Source organism: Stigmatopora nigra, chromosome 8 (assembly GCF_051989575.1).
Source record: "Stigmatopora nigra isolate UIUO_SnigA chromosome 8, RoL_Snig_1.1, whole genome shotgun sequence".
Classification (NCBI taxonomy): Eukaryota; Metazoa; Chordata; class Actinopteri; order Syngnathiformes; family Syngnathidae; genus Stigmatopora; species Stigmatopora nigra.
This window is the reverse complement of record NC_135515.1, coordinates 5,274,473-5,299,932: the sequence shown is the minus strand read 5'-3', so window position 1 is coordinate 5,299,932 and position 25,460 is coordinate 5,274,473. Positions and strand designations below refer to the sequence as shown.

The window sequence follows — 25,460 nt, the reverse complement described above, 5'->3', positions numbered from 1 at the left end:
AAGGGATTTGACAGGTGTTTGCCTTGGCCTATCACCTTTTAGATAACAACCACACCCACCAAATTTTGTAAGTGTAATCATTAAGCGCAGCATTGTCGCACATGTATGACGAAACACGTTTTCGTTTGCCACACTTTCGACAGTTGCCAGCATTAAAACTATACTATAACGTGGTCACCCATCTACTGACTATTATAGATCACTACGAAGTATATGACCTTCAAAAGTATATGCTGCCTTTTTCACAAGTGCGTGGTAAGACAAATTTGCATTGTGTCGATGAAGTAGCTACAACCCTGTTTGTGATCATGCCTGTCATAGTTTGTGGTGTTTTGAGGCTGTCGTGTTTGATCGTTTTTAATATTGAATACCTTTATTGTTGGGATTTTTTAAAGTCACGTGCCATCGCTCAATTCGCTTGTTTTTTTTTATTTTTTATTTTTTTATTGCAGCTCATGCTATCGGGGAAACTAGAGTTAGCATGCCCTCTGCCAGTCTCTATTTGCCAAATACGAAGCATCCATAAACGAACGACTATTCAACAATAGGACGGACGATCATGTCGGGGAGTAAGCGTCTTCTCCACTGTTTGAAGCACAAAGGTCTGTGGACGTATTTTCGCAAGAATGTCACAACATGGTCACCTGTTGGGGCAGCTTTCAATAGCAAACCCAACATCAGACCACTAAACTATGAAAAAAGTGTGGTGAGTAATGTATTTATTTTGAACTTTTCACATTCCTTCTGGATACAATCTATATTGTCTTTTATCATTATGATTATTATCTAGCATAGAATAATATACTGGAATTCGAGAATGCCACTGTTTTAACATGTCCATTTATTTGGATGGTTATGGTCTTCAAATAGGACTAATCTTACCTGTAATGTATGATTCTAGGGTTTGTTTGGGGTGCCAGAGCTGAGCTCCCCTGCTGGATTCCAGGTGGCCACACAGACAGCTTTAAAGAACACACAGTTGTTGGTTGAAAAAGTTTGTTCCTCTCCTCCAGGGGTTGAGACAGTAACCGCTTTTGATCAACTCTCAGATGGCCTTTGCAGAGTGGCAGACTTGGTAAGTTCATCATCAAGTACCATTTCAGATAGGTGTTTACATGCCAAAATTGCATGGATAAGTGCAAAATAATTTCACTCAGAAGAATGTAATAATCATCATATTCAACGTTAATGTATCCTGTCACTTCCAGGCGGATTTTGTTAAAGTGGCACATCCAGATCCAATATACCGCGAGGCAGCCGAGAAAACCTGCATGGACATCGGTACTGTCGTCGAGAAGTAAGAGTTACACCCAATCTCATTCTATTAATATTAGTCAGTTATATTCTTGTTAAATAAACTTGACTATGTTTCAGATTGAACACCAATGTGGAGCTATGTAAGAGTTTAAAAAAGTTGATGGACAACCCAGAGCTTTTGGCTCAGCTTGATGCAGACACAAGGTAAAGTTTCTTTGTATTATGTACTTGTTCCCCCACTTTTAGGATTTGCCATTGGTGCAAGTCCCTTTGCCATTTATCTCTTTAGAAATGAAATCAAAACAGTCTCATATGCGTGTTATTGTTTTTGCAGGAGAGTCGCCGAGTTATTCATGTTTGACTTTGAAATCAGTGGAATTCATCTGGATGAGAAACTGGTGAGCATATCGTTGCATGTGTAAAAATCATCCACTGTGTCATTGGAATTTTAAGACATGTCGTTTGTCAATTCTGTAGAGAAAAGAAGCCGTTGCTCTTCATGTGAAGCTTTTGGATTTAAGCAATGAATTTCTGGTTGGCTCTCACATGCCTAACAGAATCGCCAGATCTGCTATTCCTGAACATCTTCAATTGCATTTTGCCAGCTCAGGAAGTTTCTTGGAAGTTGGAGGATTACATGCAGAGTCACCGGATGATTTGGTGGGTGCCCATGACTAGAACATTAATGTTATTGCTCAGCAGGTGGCGTCGTTTTATCACAAATGATTCAAGAAATGCCTTGTGGGAATGATTACACTGATATTTTTCTATTTAACAATGGAAATACTTTTATAGTATTCATAAAATACATTTACAGTTCTGAAATCATGAATTCAAATACAGCATTCCGTTGTTTACGTTTCCAATCGGTTTTGTCCTCATTTGTCCGGTTCAAATAACTATACAGGCAAGGTACTATATAAGCAATATGCTGTTCATATGTCATACTAAAATACCCTCAAACCATAAAAAAAACATCATGAATCATATGTCATAATGATATTCCCTGTAATTATTCTTTCATGTACTTGGCAGACCCATAGAAAAATTATGTGCCGATGGGAAATGTAATTTATACGATTTATAGACTTGTTTAAATCATGTCTCTTTTCTATATTGTACACTTTTAGGTACGTGAAATAGCCTACAGGATTTACCTGTATCCCAACGCAGATCTGATGGACTCTCTGGAGGAGCTTCTGAGATGCAGACACAAGTTAGCCACACTGGTGGGATACGAGTCCTATGGCCACAGAGCATTAAAGGGAACGATGGCAACGACACCAGGTTGAGTCATTTCCCTAGTTATGTTTACAGGAGTTATAATAATTGCTTAATGCCTCCAGAAAGAATCTTGAGTTTTTAATGAGAAGAGCCTAAGAAAAGCCTTCCAGTAAGAGAATTAAGTGTTTGGTAAAAGTTGGCAGACACATGAGTTGTGGCATTTATCATCATTAGATTTCTTCTTCTTCTTTTTTTTTTTTTTAACTGTTGTTATTTTTTCTCATTGCAGAAACGGTGATGAGGTTTCTTCAGTTGTTAACAGACCAGCTATCAGACAGGTACAGTTAGAGAAATAAACAGGAGAAATATTGGGATACATTATAATTATAACCTACTAATTAACCACAAGGATGCAATATTCATACTTTTATTGACAACTCAAATGTGTCGGTACTTTTAAATTTTTGTAATGAAGTTAAACTTGAGCAGTCACATGGTGCATTGTTGTATTTAGAATGCACTGCTAGGAAAAAAATACTTTTAATCTAGCTTTCAACTATTTAGCCTTTTTCTATTTACTATTTGGTTTCTCTTGTTTCCACCGTAACAGAACAGCAAAGGACTTCAAGATGATGAGCAACATGAAGAAAAAACTCAATCCCAGGAATTCTGTGCGTGACTTTCTGTTCTCGTTACTACTACTAAATCCCATTTTAAAATGTATGCCATCTTCAAGAACTCTTTTGTTTTGACAGGAGCTTATGCCGTGGGATCACTCTTTCCTCAGTGGAGTTTTGCGTGCTGAAAGGTGATTAATGGAATGCACCGTAACATTTCAGTTTTTTCTACATTCCCTTTTTTCTTGCTCACCTACAACCCAGAAAAACACTTAAAACATAGGTTTGGTTATGTTGTATTGTATTATATTGAAATTCGAATTATATTCTTTTAAAAATAGTACCAGCCTAGGCAAAGACATATCTGCCTCATATATTCTTGGATAAATGCTTTCTATTAATACTTGAATAGAGACCCTCTAAAGAGACATTTTTTTGTTTGATTCACTATGCATATTCCAAACTCAATAGTCTCATCTTAGATTTGTCTTTTACTTCTTTTGGTTTTGGTAATGCTCTAGGTACAACATAGAGCCCAGTCTCTACAGTCCCTACTTTTCTCTGGGGGCCTGCATGGATGGCTTGAATATCCTCTTCTCTCGGCTCTATGGTGTCTCCCTCATGTCTGAGCATCCAAGTGCTGGGGAAGTGTGGAGTGATGATGTGCGCAAATTGGTAATGCAGTTCCTGATCTTATTAAAGTATCCTACAAATTTATCTGTTGTCATTGATTGTTATTTTTGTACATTTCCAGGCTGTCGTTCACGAAACAGAGGGATTACTTGGCTATATCTACTGTGACTTTTTCCAACGGAAAGATAAACCTCATCAGGTGAGTGAGTATACACGCTCTCTGTCTTTTAGGTTGTTGATGTTTTATTTTTATTTGTACAGAGGTATATTTTGTTTTTGGTGTGTTATTCTTTGAAAAAAATGGTCATTGTTGCTTTCATTCTTTCCCACACACAGGACTGCCATTTCACTATCCGTGGTGGTCGGTGGTGCCAGGAAACAAGTACATATCAGCTACCGGTTGTAGTTTTAATGCTGAGCCTGCCCCATCCCACTAGAAGTGCACCAACCCTTCTCTCCCCTGGCATGATGGAAAATCTTTTTCACGAGATGGGCCACGCCATGCATTCAATGCTGGGACGCACTCGTTACCAGCATGTTACTGGTGAGCTGCTCAGCTTGCTATTGTATTGTATTGTAATGTAATGGATGAGGTGTTTTGAGCTTTGTTTTTTTCTTACTGTGTTTTTCAACTATCCAGGAACCAGATGTGCAACAGATTTTGCAGAAGTACCCTCCATACTCATGGAGTACTTTGCCGCCGACTATCGAGTTGTCAGCCAGTTTGCACGTCATTATGAAACTGGACAGGTACACTTTAAGCTAGTACACAAAGTGGAATTTTTTAATGGTTTCAGAATATATAAATGTGCTGAATTATAATACAAATACAGGGGAAAATGACGGAATCCTTTTAACTACGTACACATCAGTGTAAAGTATGAGGATGCTATCTAGAAAAAAAGGAAATGTTACTGTAATGCAAAACACATTTGTTTACGTAAGACAAATAGAAACACAGTCAAAACAGTGGTTGTCCCCTTACATCACCTTTTTTCCAAACAGTATTTGAAAGTTATCAACAGTACATTGCAACGAGGCTATGTAATGAAACCACCATTTATCGAGACGTTTCATACATTTTGAAATACACTTTAATATTCCACCAGCCTCTGCCTGAAAGCATGGTGACCCGCTTATGCGAATCCAAGAAGGTGTGCGGTGCTGCAGACACCCAACTTCAGGTACTAACAAAACACGTAAATCTGCTTTTAAATGTCAACATGCACACTGGTTACTTGCAATATTTAATTTCTTGTTATACTGACAATTATGTACAACCAATGCTGTAATATATTGTTTCTGGGCAGATTTTCTATGCTGCTTTGGACCAGATTTACCACAGCAAACCCCAAAATCACACAACTACTGAAATCCTGCAGAAGATGCAGCAAAAGTTCTACGGCTTACCTTATACACCAAATACAGTATGTTTCAATTTCTCAGAATGCTATTTAGGCTCAATGTTGAGAGTCATGGTATTGCCTTTTGATATCTTTTTATTTGGTCCCAGCACGGGTTTGAACGATGAGAGCCAATTTAGTTTTTTTAGACCTGGCAAAACCACAAAGCTGATCTTGGGGAAAAAAAGCTCTCTCCTGAGGAAATATTTAAAACTGTTCTTCCAGCTTCTCTAATGAAAATAGCTCAGTATTCCTTCAAATCAAAAAAATAATGGAGGCAACTAATGTCTTTCATTCAACAATTCCTCTGGGCTATATCTTCGGGGGTCATGAAAACAGATTTAATTGTGACGTTACCTTTGCCAGTATGTCATTGCCTGGTCCATATTTCTTTGCCAACTTTCCAGCTCGTGCCTTGTTACTTTCTCAACTGCTTCCCCTCATATATTTTTTTCAATCTTAATGCGTTTCCCTGTTTTTCAACTTGGACTGAAACATCTAGCAGACTTTTACCCAATTTCGGTGTCTCAGTCCAATAGATGCGATCAGTCAAATTTTTCAAATTGCAAAAGGTGGTGAACTATCAATGTATATTCACGTAGAAAAACAAAATCCCCTTTTTTTCCACATTTCAGCTGTGTTTTTCATGCTTTACATCTCATCAACATTATCTTATAATTGTGTTACTTGAATCCACAGGCATGGCAGTTGAGATTTAGCCATCTTATTGGTTATGGGGCTAAATACTATTCTTACCTCATGTCTCGAGCTGTGGCCTCTATGGTATGGAAGCAGTGTTTCCTTCAGGATCCTTTAAATAGGTGAGATACAAAGTTTTTTTTTAAATCAAAACATACCCCAGAAATGAGTAAAGTCTCATCACTGCTCATATGTCTGTCAGGGACATGGGTGAGCGTTATCGTCGAGAGATGCTAGCCCATGGAGGAGCCAAAGAGCCTATGTTGATGGTAGAAGGTAACACACATTCTTATTTAAAATTGAGTGACCATTTGACAATGCAATTAAACAAACATGGTTACTTTAGTGTCCAAGTGGTACATTTAAGGACAGCCATAGATCCAATTTTCCATGTGGTATTTCAGAAGGCTTTGGGAATCCTCCCACAACCTTCCTTTTTATTTTGGTTTAGTTTAGTAATAAGACCCACTCACCCCCCTTTAAAAATTGTCAGCTCAGCAGCAGGGGTAATGACAACAATTGGATACGGATTTGGCTGCCATTTCAGACGCATAGGACCTGTTTTGGTTGCAGCTGCAAGGGGGTGGAGGTGGGATTGTTCAGTTGGAGAAGAGGGAGGAGGTTTTCCCAAACTTTTGTTGATGCCCCCACTCTTAACTGCCTACTTTTGTCTTTTGAAGTGTTCTCTCCAGACATCATTTGAAAATTTTGCATAAGGCACAGTTAGTTAATAGCATTGTTCGAATGAACATATAGCAACAATATCATCAAGTGAGTGCCAGTTTTATTTGGCCACCATCAGCTAAAATCCTGATCGTCTTGAATGTATATTTTAAAAATATGGCATCACACTTCAAATGTGTAATGACAGAGATTGCAAGCCTATAATTTGCTTGCAGCGTGGATGGAGTTTTTGTTTCAAATAGTTCCAAAAGGGCATCTCAAAGAACTACTTGAAGCAGTCATAAATATTAAAATGTGCGGTCTTAATCCTTACACTGCTTTAGATCTTTATACTATTCATACTACATTGCATAAAACCATAAGCTATGGAGGCCGTAGGCCTGTAGCTCAGGTTACTGCATGCTGAGGTTTGAAATCATTTTAAATGTTTGCATACTTTATCTTTTCCAAGTTTCAGGAACCCAAATGACTCCAACTTAGTCATGAAAGAACAGGAATATTGCCAAGCCTAGATTTATAGCCACATTCAGAGAATTATTTAGTTTTTGGTTACACATGCATTTCATTGTACATCAATAAGCATGTGATATATGTGGTCAATTTCTACCTTGAAAGCTTTATATTGCTCAACATTATTTTACATTGAGTTCATTGTTCTCTTGTTTAGTCTTCCTTTCTCATACACCTTTTGGTTTTAAACCCCCCCCCCCCCCCCACACACACACACACACACACATACTCCAATCAGATCCTCTGAATGTTGTTATGGCTGTGAGGTTATCTTGGCATTTTCCCCTTAAACTCTCCCAGGGATCTGGGGTCTTGTGTTCATTTTGATGTTCTGCCCTCACAGGTCAGCACGGATCATTGCACTTTTCTGTTGCTATAAATCCAACTATTAGGAATACATGCCCACTGTGTGGGACTAATTTTTAGAAACCAAAGGTAGTAAAGTAGCATGGTGGAGTATATTTCTAAATAGCATAACTTGAGGGGGTAGCACTCTAATACAAAACAAATTCGGTATGCTATTTCTTGGATTTTTTTTTCTTGCTAAAAGTATAGGCATTGCATCAGTAACAGTAACCACTTAGAAAAAATCATACCGGGAATTAAAAATTCAGTATTGAGACATCTCTTGTTGCAGGCATCAAATTCTAAATGACATCATTTTCTAAAGCCCAGTAACAATCAGTTTGGCTCTCCCTTCACCTGTGAACATAATGAGGACAAACACTTTAAAAAAACTGGGTAGACTGATGGGAAAACACCAATTGAGCAACAATCCTTTGTAGATCAGTTGCCTATTCATTTTCAAAAGAAGTCATTGGTAGCAATTGATATGGAGGTAATGTCATTTCTATAGGAATTGTTGCTTTCATGTGACTGCCTTGGGGGTCTTCTAGAAGTTGGGTTCGTGTGGTCTCAGCATGTCTGGGATCTCGACATTGTGTATTATCTTGTTGCCAGAGGGCCGGGTGGGACGGCGATTCCGTAATAGGAGACCAACGCCATTTCAGTTTCAGTGATAACCTCTGTGCATATGTATGGTGTGAGTGTCTGTATGTGTTCACCCTGTGAGCATTATTGAATCTCCAGTCATGCGTGCTTTTGTAGACATGGGTGTGTATGTGTGTGCGTGCATTTGTGTGTGTGTAACCCCATGCAGGAAACCCAGTCAGGGAGGTGGGTGCAGTTAGAGCCTCTATTTACATTGGCATATCCGCAGAGGAAAACAAAGTAGCTTCAAAGAGAATGTAAAAGGGAGTCTTCCATGCATGACCTCTCTTACAAATGTTCAAAACACACAGCACATTGGTTTACTCTAAACTAAAAGAACAACAGTCAACTGTTTCTTAATGAGCATGTGTTTGAGTCCATTTGTTTTTATGACACATTTTGTTCTGGATGAAGCAATATTATATATGCAGGTATATACTAGTACAAATTCATTGTCATTGTCCAATCCTAAAACCATATTTGTTTTTGCTACAGGTATGCTTCATAGACGACCCACCATTGAGGACTTTGTGGAAGCACTGGTGTCGGAGCTACAGCCAAATTTTGAAACATTCATCATGGACTCTGAGAGTTAAGGTGCTTTTTTTGTGGTAGGCATAAGGACACTTGCTTGTTAAACAACATATATGTAAAGCATACCCACATATATTAGGATCATTCTAATCTAGTCCATTTTAACTAAACTAATTATTAAAGAAGTTTTTTTTATGTTGGATCTGTTCATGTTTTCACATCTTAGAGGTATCAGGGGAAGGGTTGGCCAAATGCTCTTGTCGTATTTGGTTCCCCAACCCCTGCTCTCAGATAGAAAGAGTTGGAAATCCCCACGACACACGCATCCCTTTAGCTCCCGGCCAGTGAAATTAGCACCTGATGCTTGGTCACGCTAAAGCTCTACCGACATTTGAGCCTCTGCTAGGCTTCCAAGTAGCTGGCATTAACACTTTCATATGGTCGTTAGCAGCTTAGGTGGTCCAGCAACTACTTCCTGTCCTGTCATTACTATCTGTAGGATTACCTGGTTTCACCCTGCAGGCAAGCAGAACTAAGTGGTCACTGAATTGGCATTAAGCAAACAATGTAGTATATTATACTATAGTATTTTAACATGTTTGATTGATGCATGTTTTTCTGATATGGAAAAACCACTGTGGTTGTTATGTTCATTATGACACTGCTCCACAATGTTCAGTGAAACTAAAATTTCTTAAGTGTTTTATTTACAAACGTCAAACAAATACGATTAAACACTACAAAGGCAGCATATGATGTTTTAAAAAAATGCTGCTATTTACTATTGTACATTATCAACAGGTCACAATCCTTTTCGAGTGTTCATAAGATTCTCTTCATTGTGCAAAAATCCCCATGTGACACGTAATCAAGTTTAATCTTCCTCTTGTCAGTTGACTTCATTTACTTGAACCAGCAGGACAGGCGGTCACTTCACTGTCCTCATTCAGGCTCGGAGGCCAGCCGCGGCCTGCGATCACACTGGAGAATGTCAAATGCTAGTGTGGGGCAGCGAGTGGTGAGTTCAGACGAGTCGTGTGAAAGGAGATCCGGGCGCCGCCGCTGTTGTTGGTGAGTCCGGGCTGCTGGAAGCCAAAGCAATATGTGTCATCCTGCAAGATGAAGGCAAACACGCACTGATTAGTAACATAGCTAAGCTGCATCAGACACAAGCACCACTTTCAAGTCGGCTCTTCTTTCTCCGAACAGCTGTTCGTCGTGCATTCACACCTACACATGATGTGTCACCTTAGATTTCTGCTAACAACTAGTCCACTTCAGGGTCATGTTTTCAAGAAATACAGTGTTCATCTTCGCGGATGGCTTTTGCATACCCACTATTTCATGAATTTACAAGCGAGTTGGGGAATTTGTACACAAGAGGCAAGTCCAAAATTAGTTGTGTGCCTCAGTGCAATGCAATTCTTGAGCTACAACATGTCAGATAGTACTGAGGTCTCTAGGAACATGTTTAAAAAAAATCGAGATAGGAAACGTCATTATCTAAAATCCATTTTGTTCCCATTAAGACATTATATGAGTTAACATATAAGAATTGTATGCTATATATGTCAAGTTGTTTAAAGGTTTAAATGTTTAAATAAACTAAATGTATGATAGAGGTTATCCCTAATATTTTAGCAAGGAGATATTTGACAACTTTAAGACAAATTTATATGATTTGATTTAATATTTTACCATTTTAATATGCAAGGTTTGTCATCAGTTTAGTGAATTCATAAGTTGTTCGGATAATGACTAAAGAATTTTTATTGTCTGTTGCAGCATGTAAAATGTGGTTAAGCAATGCTCTTAAGTACTTTTCCTGTCACTCAAGTCGTTTAGCACTTTCCTTTGAGGCAAATCATGCCACATCCCAGAAGAAGAAAAAAAAATTCAACACGCTCTCAGTAAAATGTCAGCTCACCCTCCTTGGTCGAGGGTGCCTGTTCGCTTGGCTTTCTCTCGGGGGAATTCTCCCTTGAGCCACAGACTCCCTCCTCATTTTGTGTGTCGTGGAAACCCTCTAAAATCTTCTCTTTGGATTCACTCTCAGCGTGGGCGGTTACTTCCTCGTCTTGCTCTGGGCTTCTGGCGAGCATAAAATAATCACACTGAAATTATTATGTCGGCCCCACCCTGCCACGATTTAACTTCTAAGGGCAGCTCTTTACTTCAAAACTTCCAAATAATGACGTCAGGGTTAATTACAAAATAATGAGTGTAGAAGAACTGAAATGCAATATGTTGCATAGGAAGAATAGCTACTTGACTAGTAAATTTTATGTCCTTCTTGTCCCTATACAGAAATGTACATGGCTTATTGAAAAATGTTTTTTTTGTTGTTGTTGACTTTTTCAAGTTGTAAAAGTCTTTTAGGATAGATATCTGAGAATCTACATATCCTACTCAAGACGGTAAGTAAATATATTCTTGCGCATGCAATGGTGTGGGTAAATTGGTGTATTTTTGTCACACTGTATCTGCCATATGTTAAAATTCAAGATGGCCAACAGGTAATGGAAGACAAGAAGTGTGGGCGCAATAGTATAATGTAATGTACCAAAAAAGGTAATGTGATGATACAGCTTCAAGTTCATATTTTTAATTCCTCCATAGAGGGTCATGCACTTCACTCCATTAAAGTGTTTGGTCATTGTCCAAAGTTGTCAAAACAAAATAGTACTAAATGTGAAAAATTTGGCCCAACTCACCTGTCACGGGGTCCAGGATAAGAACAGAAACGTGCATTGTCCAGACTGCAATTCTCCTCACAGTACATTGATGGGATAAGATGGACTGGACCTAAGCAGCATACACAGACAAAACAGTTACTTCTGCATGTTAAAGCTTGATGAGCCAATAATGTAGAAAAAGCGCTCGAGGAAAATGTGAACTTAAAGAGGAGCGAATACTTTTTAGGAATCTACTGGCAAGCATACCACATGTGTGTCCGGGACCAAGATGACAGTGACAGCAGGCTCCCTGAGGAAACTCCTGGAGCCAGCGCAGGTCCAGGCAGGACAGCTCGTCCCCGTCACAGTGACAGTCCTCAGACCTCAAAGACGCTGCTGATTAGACAAGTTGAGCAATTCAAATTAGATCCGAAATGAGTTGTGATTCTTACTTGGTACAATTAATTTTGAAGTTTGACTCTTGACTCACCACTGGGCTTTTTCTCCAGCAGTTGCCTCTTGCAATAGATGACACAGAGGACCAGCAAGGCCAACACCACTGTTGCCAAAGCACTACAGATGACCGCAGCCAGGGCCATGTCACGTGGACTGGTCACCGGGGGCAAAGGCACCAGATTTACTCGCCCGCTGCCTGCATATAAAAAAGAGAGACCTCTGATTATGATGTCCTTGACCTACGACGTTTCGTGTGGTGAGAGTATTTGACATTTTGCCTTCCGTTTGTGACATTCTGGCCCTCAAGAAGGACACTTAGTCTTTGAAATTACCATTGAAACTTAATGTCATCATAAGATTGGAGAAAGGAGAGACCCCCACGAACATCGATGACAATATGCTGTGTTAAAATCATAAGTCGGCGGGCATGTGTCCTCCCTGTCTCCATTCAGCTTTCACCAGCAAAAGGGTAAGTGCAGCATCTTAAATTTTGAATTTTAATGTATTGTATTTGTTAGGGTTGTGGGGGTGCTGGAGCCTATCCCAGCTGATTTTGGGCACCAAATTGGGGACACAATGGATAGAAGGCCAGCCAATTGCAGGGCACAATGAGACAGAAGCTCAGACTCATACCTAGGGGAAATTTAGAGTGTTCTATTTGGGAGAAAACACATTGCCTAGGGAGAACGTTCAAACCCCACACTGTGAGGACCAAACTAGCATCAAAACATCGACCCCAGGACTGAAAACGTGCCAAACAGCCGTCCGTGGGGCCACACCAGAAAAGCATGTTCCAACAAATAAAGTACACGCAGTTCTCATCTTGTTTTGTTGCAGAATAACATAACACCCAATACATGAACCAACAATATCTGGAAAGAATTTACTTTGACAAACCATCCCCTCAGGTCAATTTTATTTGTTGTGTGAGGGGGCGTTAAATCCAGACTTATTACTCAATTTGTGGACTATTAAGGGTCTTTATTGTTGCAGATGATTGCTATAAATAAACGAGTGATTAACTTTCCTGTCTTTAGGTCTAATACAACTTTTTTTTTTAAGTACTTGTTGCCGAAAATGACATTTTTAATGAAAATGAAACATTGGAACTAAATAATTTAATAGTATTTTTTCTACACATGTTAGAACTCATGACGATTAGTAGCATTAATAGTTCACCTGAATGTGATATGGCTTTGGCTCCAAATATTTCTCTCTGATCTTTATCAGTACTGTTATTGAATTTCTACAGGTGGGTGTGATCTATGATGTCACAACACAAAACCTGAAATAAAAGTGCGTTTTGATAAAAAAGTATGAATTAGAAAATTGTCAATGGGGCCAGTGTTTGCTTTCAAGTCACAGACATTGCACTCAGATGACAAACTGTCAACGTGGTGTTATTAATACGTATAAGAATTCACTCTTGAGCGGTGGACTACTGATCTTTATGTGATGAGTTTGTTTGATGTGGCTATTGTCCAGGTTGAATCTAATCCATCCAACAGGAACATCATCTGCTCTCTGAACACAAAAGGAAGTCTGTTATCAGACGCCGAGCAGCTGCAGCAAATAAACACTAGTCCATTGAAGACAACTCACCTGCTGATTGTATCTCCACATAAACCAGCCTTCTAAACCAATCAGTCTTTCTCATGCACTCCCCTTTTGCCTCCAGTCTGGAGCTTTCTCTGCCTTACCAAACACTTTAAACAGAAGCGAGCGCATTTGACCCTGAACTCGAAAAGACCACTGCCGCATTGCTTGCTTTTACGAGGAGGCATTCCTCCCACTAACCCCTTTTGACTTGGTAACCATGGTCGTAAAAGCAAGGCTGGAATGTTAGAGTGCTTTTAGCAGTTTAGAATGATGTAAATATTGACAAGCTTTAAAGCTTACAGACCACAAAACGTAACAGTTAAGGATGTCGTCACAATCACATGAAAAACAAGATGGGCCTAAGTATATTTGTGCTCTAGTGGTCAACTAACTTATGAATGACTTTTGAATAGTCTGCAAGTTTTTTTCTAGTGTTTTCAGGCCAGGCCGCAAAGAGAAAAAAATACATTAAATGTTACAAGGCTAGATTTTAAAACATTTGTCCTGTTTATGACCACAAAAAACGATATCTCCCATTTGCCTATTCATAAATCTAACATTAATCCCACTAGCTCAAACAAGAACAATATGTATGTCTGCATGCTTGTACATACAGTTATGTCTGCATGCCATAGTGCCATTGTATAGTCTGCACTGTTCTATAAAGTAAAAAACTTCAGCAGATGAAAGCCATTATAGGCTTAAGAAGCCTATAAAGCGCAATCTTACATTTAATATGGCCCAAAAAAAGTCACGGGGGCTAAAGAGAGGAGAAAGAAAGGAGGACTACTTTAAGATTTACGGCCCTGCCATAGGGTGATTGGCTGCCCTTTGCCAAACAGCTGCAAAGTCGCCGCAGGCCACTGAGTCCTAGTAGAATAATCTAGCCTTTCTGTTTTCACCACCCATCTCAAGATAACATTGGATGGGGGCATCAAAGCTTTGAAATATTTGGAAAAGCTCTGCTGGGAGTCCCCCTTAGGAACTAACTATGCTATGCTCTCAAACAATGGCTGTTTTGTAGTCTTTCTGCAGTATTATGATTGGACACTGCATAGCTGGACCATCAGAGGGATTAGGAGAAGATCAAAACTGTCCAAAAATACTAACACAAACTAATGAACAGACTTTGATTTAAAAAAAATCAACGTTTTTCCACCTAATGGTTGCATCTTGTATATTAACATGTTGGTAAACCTGGACAAGGTTTTGAAGCAAAGTCTTAACAAAACTTATTTTCAGGAATAGCCCCATCTCCTCCACAAAAAGTAGTCACACTCAATTACCACAGGTTTGAGTTCACTTGGATCTTTGTTTCATGTGGAAAACCGAAATGATTAACTAGCCTAATGACTTGAAAAGAGATGATAATTGAATCAGAGGCCGTGTGGAACGTTAGCCTTGCCTGATCCCTTGCCTCCTTTTTGTGTTCACAGTTATACCTGGGGGCAATTTAGTGAGTTCAACTAGCCTACTCTGCATGTTTTTTTGGGATGTGGAAGGAAACTGGAATACCTGGAAAAAACACACAGGCTCAATGAGAACTCCACACGGTGAGGACCGACCTGGCATTGAACCCTCAACCCCAGAACTGTGAGGCCAACACACTAATGTTTGCTGAATGTTTCTTTAAAAATTACTTTAACCTGCAGTGACAACCAAAGTATTGGACAACAAAATGGCTAAGAAAAAAGTTCTTACATTGAGGCTCATACTGAGGCGGGGGGTCTCCACAGGGGATGCACTCCATGTCTTGGAAGCCACTTAGTTTTGTCTTCCTATAGTATCTATTGAGAAGACATACACAAAAAAGGTTTCAGAACCTATATAATTACCATCACATCTAAAATGCTTCCAGATTTTTTTGGTTTTAGAAGAATGTTCCCATTCCTGTGATGATAATACTACACTTAACTGCAGTGTTTTGTTTTTTCTTCCCTTACCCAGGAAGGCATTCGCCACACACAGCATTGCTAGTGGTGGAACAGTTGTTCTTCTGGAAGCGGTTGATAAGTCCACAGTCCAGACAAGGCTTACACTTCTGGAGGCTCCGATCCTCTTTGAAGCGTCTGGTCCTGCATGCCACACATTGGGCATCCTCTCCATAACCAAAGCCACATTCCTGCAGGGATTAAAGCAAAAAAAATATCACGGGTAAGAGTTGGGGTTGAAGCAGCTGGTGAGTAGAGGTTTTGAATGCTGGCTAGTGGGGGTGCTGAATTAAAGAATGATCTCAGCTCATGGGATCAGAGGAGGACAATGGCTTGTCTTCTTTACTAGAGAGTCTCATACACCCACAATATTCTCCCTGGGTCACTCTGAATGAGCATAATCTGAATTTATTAGAAGTACTAGAAAAGCCATACATTTTACAAAAATATAATCATGGCACCTTATTTCTGCCTATCTGGTTCACTTACAAAAAAACAAGGAAGGAAAATGCAACGTAGTAAAATGTGAAGTAGAGAATCTAGCCCGGTCACCAGATCTCAACCCCACTGAGCACTGAACCTAACCATGTAGTATGCAAGAAATGCCGATCAAACCAATTAAAAATAGGGAAAGTCCTTCTAGAAGTGCAGGAGGAATTTTCTTCAGATTCCCTAAAAAAATAACAGCTAGAATTGAAAAGGTTTGCAATTTTGTAACTGCAACAAATGGAGCATTCTTTGCTTAAAACACATTTTAAAGCCAACATTATTTAGAAAGAAATAGTATTATTATTGTCTGACAACATTATAGTCTATATATATTTAGTTTTTGCATATTTAAGGTGGAATAATGCTCACTGCAGTTAAACAGGCCTACAATTTTATTGTTTATGTACTACATCCGAGCTCACATGGGAGTAGGGGCTTGGGTGATATCATACGTTTAGAGCAGGGCTCCTGTTGTGCAATGTTGCAATGTCAAGTTTTGACAACAGACAAGAAAGGAGGCGCTCATATATCATTATAGTGAAGGTCAATCTTAGAGCAGCTCTTCCTTTCTCTCCTTACCCGTGTCCCATTTCACTGCCCGGGCACGCAGTATGCTGGAATGTGGGCACAAGCGTGCGATATGGTGGATTGGGAAGAACGCAGGCGAGAAATGAAAATGGATTTTCGAGCAAAGATGTGATGGTATGGCAGAAGAGAAGGAATTCAGTACTCAGAATGCAAACACACTAGGAAACACTTTGGACAGGCCTGTCTTCAGGTGCACCAGCTTAGGATGGACTATAGCAGCTGTTGTTATGAGCATTCCATTTAAGGCATCCGTGTCCATCAGGGACAAGAGTGAGAAGGAAGAAAGGTTGAGAAACAGAAAGTGACTAATGCGGTATGGACTGAAAAAGCTAAATATGGATGACGTATTTTGGCTGCAGATCCTAGAAAAAAGTCTGTACTGGCAGGCCACGCCGAAGTGCTGCCAAATGGTGTTTAATGGTAGAAAAGTTAACTTGGCAGTGCGACAAGCTCTGGCTATGGAGCACTGAATGGCAGGCAGTACAGGGGCCTATGTCACATACAGTCGATTCAAAATGCCCAGTGCACAAACACAAAAAAAGAAAATGGAGCAAACTTCTGCTTCTCTGATCCCAGCAAAGCTGAAAATCACAAGGGGTGATCAGTGTCCTCTTTGATTCCATCTAACAAAGCCCACAAGAACTGACACCCTGCATTCTAACCAGCACACACGACAGACACTAAAACCAGTGATTAAAATATAGCCTAAAAAACAAACATTTTCATCATTTATAATTGATAAGACAAATAATTGAAGGCCCTTTTCCCTCCTCACAATTTTGAACAATACAAAACATGCTTACAATTTCCAAACCCCTCTGATCTAAGATTGTTGTACAGACTTTTTACAAGTTTTACAAGTGAGCAGGCAATTCAGAGACATACTAACTATCCTCAAACATTTCACGGTTTTCAATATTCCAAATCTAATAAGACTATTTATAATGCAATGCTTCTGTTGCTGAATATTTTTGTTGCCCTGCCATTATTATTGAAGAAGGAAATGTTAGAGGCTTGCTACATACTACAAGATGTTGACACATCAAAGTAATGTCCCTGCCTTTTTGGAAACTGGCTGTTTTCCCAGCCTGCACTTGAAGAAAATATGTTCTCTTTTTCACGCTTGACATACACCAAAAAAAAAAAAGAATAGATTCTTTCAACTAGGCGAACAAGGGAATGAAATATGGTCCAGACTAACAGCTTGCAATGGGTGTTTCCTCTCTATGGGTGGTTTCTTTTGGCTATTCTTAGTGGGAAGAGGCTAATCGAGGTTTGCCAGCTTCTTCAAGGCTTCCCGAGGCAAACTTCCACTGCTAACTGGAGCACATTCCTTTGAGAGCTCTATGGCAGCTGCACAGAGGGAATCCAAAAGTCTGCTTCCCTACTAAACATTCACCTCTGTATGTCGACAGATTGTCTTGGTTCCAGAGCTGAAACTAGAAGTTGTTTCTCGTGAGGAGGGTGGGGGACTCAGGTTTTTTTTGTTGTTAGCTGACCTTCAGAATAAAACGAGGCAGCCAATTATTAACTGGGACCCCGGCTGGGGTCCTAGCAGCATTCATGCTTCAATCCATGTGTGCAGCTCTTAATCCTGAGGTGGAATACACTGTATGTCTAAGACAGTTTGCCGCCTGTTGCTAAATAGTTTTTTAGGATTTTATACATTCAGCACTGCTTTAAAATTCAAACTTAGTGAAAAGAAGACAGGGAAATTCAATTGAGCTCAGGTAACATAAGATTTGAAAGTTGTTCTACTTGTACAACAAGGAACAGTTGTATTGGCAATTTGGTTGGTGATTAAATGTAAATAGCTTTGACCTTCGATTTTAAATTTAAAGTCAGGGTAAATAAAGCATATTAGTACATATAGTATTTTTCCAAAATTTAGTTGGAGTGCATCAGTTCAACATATATTCTTCAAAACGATATGTACATATTTGCTTAGCCAGGGCTTGAGTGTAAATTTGTTGCATGTTTAAGAACGATACAAATCACCAATACAAAGAATAGGGCAGTTTTGTGAATCAAAAAACAGTGTATACATAGAGGTTGACGACCTTCCTTATACTGCAACTACCAGAGGCATCAATGATGACTCAACCAGTTTGGAATTCAAACAAGGACAAAATACAGTCCTTCTAAGAGAATGACCCCGATTAATCAAACACTAGGACCAAAAAAGGATGTTTTTACATGTCGTTTTTTTTTGTTTTTTCAATCATGACCGTTGATAATAATTTACTAGCCTGTCTATCACTGTCGGCATTTCAAAATGTAGATGAATTGCTATTGCCAAAGAGGAAAGCCCTGACTCACTAAACACGTCACAGAAGTCTGTTAATACAATGTCCTCCAATAACTGGTTCTGTCTATATAGTGTTGAGGGAAAATCATGATCAAGTCAGAAAGTGGCAAGCCTAGGCATGGCTTCAAACAGTGAAGACAATGCGTTGGAGTGGGTGCCACAGGGAAAGGGGCGAAAAAAACAATGGATCCCATTCAGCTGGAGGTCAAAAGTATGGGTGTGACTTGAATGAAGGCAAGTCGTGTTAGACCAAAGCTAATAACAGCTTGACGGTTCTCTACATGAATGAGAGGAAGTCATTAATAATAATGTTTGTCTGGATAAGAAGAGCTTTTCAAAAACATTCTTTTCATGAACTCAACTGTTTCCTTCTTGACTAATCTAACCAAAATGTATTTTGTATTTAAACGCAGGTAACTGAAGCAGAAGCGCAATGGAGATCCTTGAGGTAAATAGTCTTCCCTTAAAAATATTTTAACTCAACCTTTTGCAATAGATGAAAAACACATACACACATGCGCCCTGACCTTTGATAGCTCCTGTCCTGCATCGCATTGCTTGCAGGGTTTACAATTCCCAAACGGGTCCTTGTATTCCTGCTCTCTGCATTCCCGGCTCTCCTCTTCAGCCCTCACGGAAATCTGAGCAAGACAAGAGGTTTGTTGAGCACAGATAATTCCTGCATTTGATCATTTTTCTATCAATGAATGGAAGAGAATTCATCCCTATGTCAGAATTTTAAGATTTAAGAGCCACCCAATTGGGTTGTATATCAGATCTGGCCCCAAATATTTAAAAAAATACAAGCGCCAAGCATCTCATCACATCAAAACGATGAAAACACTCACCAGAGTTGAATGAAGAAGCTGTACTATAATGACAAGAGGAATGGCATTTTGAATTATCTGGACCATTGCGAGCAGCCGCTAATTCAGTTGGTACCTGAAAAAGAGGACAAACGTCATAACTAAGCTTGCATTTTTATTTTCTCTTTGATATTTAGGCTGATTGGGACCTGATGGGTGTAAAAACAAAGAATGATCTTTTTACATTATTTCTTTTCAAAGAAAAATGATGTCACACAAGTAGATGCCAGGCCCTTGTAGTCAATTTACCAAAAGAACACATCAACCTAAAGAGAAATGGAAGAACCACAAACTAACCCCCTTTGGTGTCCAAGGACCGCAGACCATTAATGAGATAACCCTTAAACTCTGAATTCAAGACACAGTACACAGTGAGACATAGTGATGCAAGCCTGATAATATGGGCATCTTTCTCCTACTATGGTGTTGTAGGTATTTATCGCATACCAGGGATTGCATGTCAAAATACTTGAAGAGGTCATGTTGCCGTATGCTAAAAAGGACATGCACTTGAAATGGGTGTTTCAGTAAGATAATGGACCCAAACACTTTCTTACACAAAGTCTTGGTTACAAACCAACAGAGTGAATGTCATGGAGTGGCTAATCCAATCCCCAGACCATAATCCTATCGAGAATTTGTGGGGCGTCCTCAAATAAGGGTCATCTCTGGTAAATTTTGGAGAATTTGCTATTGATTTTGAGGGACATTTCAGAATTCTTCTTGTTCATTTGCCAATTCCTGAGGATGTTTAGGCATTTCTGGGTTCATTCCTGCTGGTTTTTGGGGCATTTTAAGGTTCATTGGCTGACATAAGAGGCACTGTTTGATGGGATGGGATGAATGAACGTAATTTATCACACACTTTACAAAAAAAAGTATAACGCATTTAATTCTGCACATACTACATTATGAATAATCTAAAAAGTGCCCAACAGTAGAACAACCCTGCGGGCCGGATCTCACCCCCATAGCGGGCCACTTCTGGCCCGCGGGCCACTTCTGGCCCGCGGGCCGCAGGTTTGATAACCACAGTGATGACTTTAAAATCAAGGATTTGCAGGAGAAGCATCACCAATTTCTTATAATGAATTTTAAATGCATTCACAGTCTAACATTGTACTTCTGTAATTGTTTTAAGTAGACATGATTGCTTGCAGTGCTTAACCATCTAGTACAAAAATGTGATTAATCCAAGAAAAGAAAAGACTGATTTAATCGTTTTACCTGCTAGGCACCAGCTGGTGGGTCCAGAGGAAAGTCCGGATGTCGTTATGTTGTGGGGTTGCTCTCCGGACGGAGCATTCAGAAGAGTAGGCGAGCTCGCTTCTCGCCGGATCCGTCTGCAGAGCTGCTGCACTTGAAAGCAGCACGGAGGACAAAATCAGAGATCAAAGGCGGAGCTGAGGGGGGCGTGTTCGTCTGATCTGAGATCAGTGCCTTTGCAAGTGAGTCGCACATATCAAAGGTACTTCTGATCTGGGACCAGTATATCATTGACATCAGACAACATAAAGCGTGTCCCGTCCCACTGAGATTTTGGGTTGAGTTGCCTTCACGATCAATATCTATCAAAGGGGCGCCGGGAACAAACATTTTGTCCGTGCATATGTCACTTATGCGTTGCCAGGATGCACAACAACAAAATACACATTATTCTAGTTGATCAAACATTTTGGAAGATTTAACCCTTTCAGCCACAGCTATTCATAAGTTGCCTCTTAAAACCTTTCTGGAGCAAGTGACTATTTTTGGCATTAAAAAATTATATATACATACTAATAGCAATTACTATGCTTCATTTTCCAATCTGCTTATCCTCACATGTGTTGCAGGGTGCTGGAGCCTATCCCAGATGACTAAAGGCAATAGTAGTAGTAATACGTAGTAGTTGGAGTGATAGTAGTAGTAGTAGTAATATTAGTAATAGTAGTAATAGTAGTAGTAATATTAGTAATAGTAGTAATAGTAGTAGTAGTAATATTAGTAATAGTAGTAATAGTAGTAGTAGTAGTAATATTAGTAATAGTAGTAATAGTAGTAGTAGTAGTAATATTAGTAATAGTAGTAATAGTAGTAGTAGTAGTAATATTAGTAATAGTAGTAATAGTAGTAGTATTAATAGCAGTAGTAATATTAGTAATAGTAGTAGTAGTAGTAGTAGTAGTTAATGAAGTGTTAAACCGGATTAGAGGTATAGCATAGCCAATGGTAGTAAAATATATATCTCTACTATGTTCATGATGTAATGATCTTAAAAAAATACAAAACACAAATGTTTAACTTTTTGAACAAGTGACAATGAAGTAATTTTCTGCCATTGACAAATTTTGACTGAGAAAGCAAATATGAATTTTCACTGACAGCCCACAGTTTGAATGGATTTGAGTTCTACCGCCGTTTCAGTTGAACTAAAAACCTGATTGTCCACTACCAAGCCTCCCAATTTAAATGGGTTTGATATTTATCCCGTCAATGTAAGGTAATAAGGCTTTGAATGGAAAGGTTTTGGCATAGCCTGAGTATGCTGACTTGTTTGTTCTTGTGCTACTCCCAGCACACAAAAAAACTGCAGCAACTGACGTTATGAAGAATATAGTTCTTGATGATTATATTTGTATTTGATTCTTAAAAACAGTTCAAAATGTACATTCTTTTTTTCAGATCTATGCCTTACACCTTTCTCAAAATTTCTGAGCTGCTAAAAGAACACTTAGGTTAGTTAGTCCTTACCAGGACTGTAAATTTTTGTTTTAAAAATAGCTTTTTTTGGGGTGTCCATTTTTGGCAATTCTTTTCACGTGCTTGTCCTAAGCTTTTGGGAAATTCCCAACATTGTTCAAAAACACTTTTAATACAAGAGGTGCCAAAAACAATTTCAATTATGAATTACTAATGCTGAAAAACTGCATTTTTTTAGGGTTGGTTATTGTTGCAGGTTACATACGCTCTAAATTATCCATGCCAGCATTTGTCTTTGCTTTTCAATTTGTCAATCTAGTGTATAAACTTTTGCTCCAAACCAGATGATTTAGGATTCAACTTACCATTTACACTAACAAGAACAACCAATATGGGTAGTACTACGTTTTTCAAGTTTAAATCCACAAGAACCAGGTGGTATTTTCAAACCCACTGACGCATTGCCTTTTTTTTCAGGGGGATGTTTAATAAAAGCCAGGTGCAAGTCCTTGATCCACCTGGCAACCAGAACCACAGGTATTCAACTAAGAACAGTGATTGTTTTTCAGTCTTTCATTATTTACATGCTTAGGATTTTTATGATGAAATAGAAGTTGTTGCGCAATTCTTGAGAATATACAGCATCATCTCGAACCAACCCGAAAGGTTCGAAGTCAAGATTAGAGGTCACTTTAAATGTCCTTGTTGTGCACGCATGTGTGTGTGTGTGAGGACTGGTGGGTAGTTGGGGGTCCAAATTCATTGAAGTGAGGCAGACATGGAGGACAAAGGTTCACTCTACTGCTGCAGTAAAAGTAACCAATTACCATACACGTCTGGACATGCCTATTCTGGCAATTCTTGCTATTATTTGTACTAATGTCATGATACATTGCTTAACCAGACACTAATCATAATTTTCAAGTTGCACTGTTTTACATTGTGCGAAAAGGTATTTCTCAGTTAAATTGAAGTAATAATAATACTTTTTATTCTTTAGTAATGGTATTAATCCTAAATATAGATATTTTTAAATGGATTAAGACCTGAAAATCCAGTTGATAATAACCACAATTTTACTTCTGACACTCTTATCAAAATTGAACATTTTAGTTTTTATTGGGGATTTTTTTTTATGTAAATGAAGGTTCTCCCTATTTTTTGTAAGTGGAAGTGTTGTGGCTGATGTTTCAACTTCAGTATCCCAACCTGAACTATCCAGAGAGAAGCTATCATTGTTGTTTTGTCGCCATCCACTGGTATATTATAGTTATTGGCAAAACTTCACTGAAACGACGTGTTGTAGTCCTGTTTATAATTTTCTATCCACGTTTGGCTAGATCAGTAGTGCTACAATGTGTGGATTATTTGTAATACTCTGTCGAATGTAATGTTTTTGTACATATTTTTCTTGAACTAATATAAATAGCAAATAGACTGATTTCTATCCGATTATTTTGCCTGAGGTTCAACTGTCATCTTAGCAATTTCATGCAATTTCCCCAAGACCATTTACTAATACTCTCTCCATTCATATGACTCCATAATGTATTTTAACAGACACCATGGCTTGTGATGATTTCATGCTTGGATGTTACTGTCACTTTAAGAAATGTGTGCTTTTGACAAATGACTGCAGCATTAACGTGATAACTGTGTAGGTACCACAACTTTTTTTATTATATTTTTTAAATATTTGTGCTGAAGTCTTATTGCATGAACAAAACTAGATGGGATGACACTCATGTGATTGTTATTGTGCATTTTCTTTGCAACAGAATACAGTGCAGAGATGCTGCTGACTTCCACGTGTGATTGCCCTTCACCTCTCTCTCTTCTTCAATGCGGCAGATCTAAGATGCTCATTGAGGTGACGGGCCACTGGGATATGTATTTCTTTATTTTTTAACAGCAGGACAACATGATGACGCTTTATCATCTTAAGCAAACCCAACCAATATCCTGATTTACTGGTTAGTAGTGTTATTAATATTACTGTGTAGCGAGTTATATTGGGTTGGGTGTAGACGTTTCATTTTTTTCCCTTATATTAAAAGTGATTATCTAATCTTCCTGCGACATAATTTGAAATACATTTATTGATTTGATTACTCATTTGCGTCAATCTGTTTTACAAGCGTTTTAATTCAATATTGAGGTGCGTATTTTCCAGCTGGTGAGCTTTACTGCCATGTCATGTCTTCAAATACTACAACTCGGGAGTAGAAGAGATATTTTCAGATGAGATTGTACAAAAATAGTGAGTTAAATTGCAATTTCAACTTGGATAATTTAATATTAATAATTCTAGAGGCTGAATGGGTGGGCAGCATTATGTGTACCAAAGAAAACAATCACTTAATCATCACAGATGACACTAGGACGCACACAATGTGTAGAAATACAGTGTTTGTCACAGCCATATGTTAAAGACTTTAATGGCTTTATAATGTAAATACAACTATACTTCCTGAACAGTCGTCTATTTGAATACAACTTGAGGTGAATGCTCTTGTCGTCCTCTCATCACAAAATTGTAACCAAATGTTACAGAAAACAAATGTTTGCCCAGCCTATTTCTCCAATAAACGCTCTAATCTAATCAAGTCTCCCAGACACATATTAACAGACAAAGAGTTTTATTTATTTTTTGCCATGATCTTAATTGTGCGCCTGCGCAGGGTCATTACCTACATTCTCAGCGACATAAATAAAACAAATGGGGAAAGCATCCATGCCAACTGAATTGCGCTCAAATAATACCAATTATGGATCATGTATCTTTCCATCTTGTTCGTCCTGGAAAATTATACCTTTAAAAGATGGGAAATTATAATTAATTCCTTTTCAGTCTTCCGGACGACACGGATGTCAGTGGGCTTGAATGCTCTCACTCCACCTGCGCTCTTGGGCGAGCTAATTCATTTTATTCTTAGAACATTGCCTTGGAAGGAATCGCTTATTGTGATCGGTGCAAAACAGCATGCTACTCGCTATTGTCGTCTTTACAAGTCTAAATTTGAACACGTCTTGGTGTAAAATCGACAACTATTTTAGCAGAACTCTATCGCTGCGCATTGGCAAGACACAAGTAAGTGCAAATGAGATAGCCGAATAACGCAACACACCCACTGATGTGCAGTAGAGAAGATCAAACTCTAAGATCCGTTCTAATTCTAAACGGTTTCGTCTTGTTTTTATATGTTGGTTTCTGTCCATGTGCTTACGTGTTATAAATAGTTATTGCATATATGAAAAGGAAGAGACAGGTGTTTTCCTGAAAGTAACGGTGCTCTTGTGACGCAGCACGGATGG

At 38.9% G+C, this 25,460-nt stretch overlaps 2 protein-coding genes and 1 long non-coding RNA gene across 7 annotated transcripts; 2 read left to right on the top strand and 1 right to left on the bottom strand.

Moving 5' to 3' along the window:
- The first annotated feature begins 84 nt into the window (after positions 1-84).
- Positions 85-8,751, top strand: LOC144200394 (mitochondrial intermediate peptidase-like). Of its 2 annotated transcripts, none has more exons than XM_077722522.1 (20): positions 85-255; positions 453-706; positions 902-1,075; positions 1,209-1,297; positions 1,375-1,461; positions 1,592-1,655; positions 1,735-1,917; positions 2,388-2,544; positions 2,771-2,819; positions 3,092-3,152; positions 3,237-3,289; positions 3,620-3,773; positions 3,853-3,930; positions 4,068-4,275; positions 4,372-4,481; positions 4,841-4,915; positions 5,042-5,158; positions 5,834-5,955; positions 6,036-6,109; positions 8,513-8,751. In XM_077722522.1, exons 2-20 carry the CDS (start codon positions 560-562, stop codon positions 8,611-8,613), a joined length of 2,103 nt encoding a protein of 700 aa, XP_077578648.1. In that variant the 5' UTR covers positions 85-255; positions 453-559; the 3' UTR covers positions 8,614-8,751. The 2 variants fall into 2 exon arrangements, with proteins under 2 accessions (XP_077578648.1, XP_077578649.1); XM_077722523.1 differs by having other exon boundaries at positions 89-248.
- A 474-nt stretch (positions 8,752-9,225) lies between these two features.
- On the bottom strand, positions 9,226-20,891 carry tnfrsf19 (tumor necrosis factor receptor superfamily, member 19). Of its 4 annotated transcripts, none has more exons than XM_077722525.1 (10): positions 20,691-20,890; positions 19,446-19,539; positions 19,125-19,238; positions 15,225-15,403; positions 14,983-15,068; positions 11,717-11,878; positions 11,494-11,619; positions 11,266-11,356; positions 10,479-10,642; positions 9,226-9,663 (listed from the first exon to the last, which is right to left on the bottom strand). In XM_077722525.1, the coding sequence occupies exons 2-10, from the start codon at positions 19,509-19,511 to the stop codon at positions 9,659-9,661; spliced, it is 993 nt and encodes a 330-aa protein (XP_077578651.1). In that variant the 5' UTR covers positions 19,512-19,539; positions 20,691-20,890; the 3' UTR covers positions 9,226-9,658. The 4 variants fall into 4 exon arrangements, with proteins under 4 accessions (XP_077578651.1, XP_077578652.1, XP_077578650.1 ...); XM_077722526.1 differs by having other exon boundaries at positions 10,479-10,639; positions 11,494-11,622; positions 20,691-20,887; XM_077722524.1 differs by having other exon boundaries at positions 11,494-11,622; positions 20,691-20,879.
- Positions 11,728-14,919, top strand: LOC144200396 (uncharacterized). The gene is made up of 3 exons (XR_013327105.1): positions 11,728-11,938; positions 12,040-12,151; positions 14,718-14,919. It is a non-coding gene; the product is annotated as an uncharacterized LOC144200396 (long non-coding RNA).
- Positions 20,892-25,460: the final 4,569 nt, after the last annotated feature.

What these genes read in the sequence shown, in the direction of transcription:
- tnfrsf19 (XM_077722524.1), bottom strand. Translation starts at nt 19,511, where the DNA reads ATGGTCCAGATAATTCAAAATGCCATTCCTCTTGTCATTATAGTACAG. An exon ending in GCCTCAGTATGAGCCTCAAT is followed by an intron (nt 11,879 to 14,982) that starts GTAAGAACTTTT and finishes TTTTATATGCAG; the next exon opens with GCAGCGGGCGAGTAAATCTG. An exon ending in TGGTCCCGGACACACATGTG is followed by an intron (nt 11,357 to 11,493) that starts GTATGCTTGCCA and finishes TATGCTGCTTAG; the next exon opens with GTCCAGTCCATCTTATCCCA.
- LOC144200394 (XM_077722522.1), top strand. Translation starts at nt 560, where the DNA reads ATGTCGGGGAGTAAGCGTCTTCTCCACTGTTTGAAGCACAAAGGTCTG. An exon ending in ATCGGTACTGTCGTCGAGAA is followed by an intron (nt 1,298 to 1,374) that starts GTAAGAGTTACA and finishes ACTATGTTTCAG; the next exon opens with ATTGAACACCAATGTGGAGC. An exon ending in GGAAAGATAAACCTCATCAG is followed by an intron (nt 3,931 to 4,067) that starts GTGAGTGAGTAT and finishes TCCCACACACAG; the next exon opens with GACTGCCATTTCACTATCCG.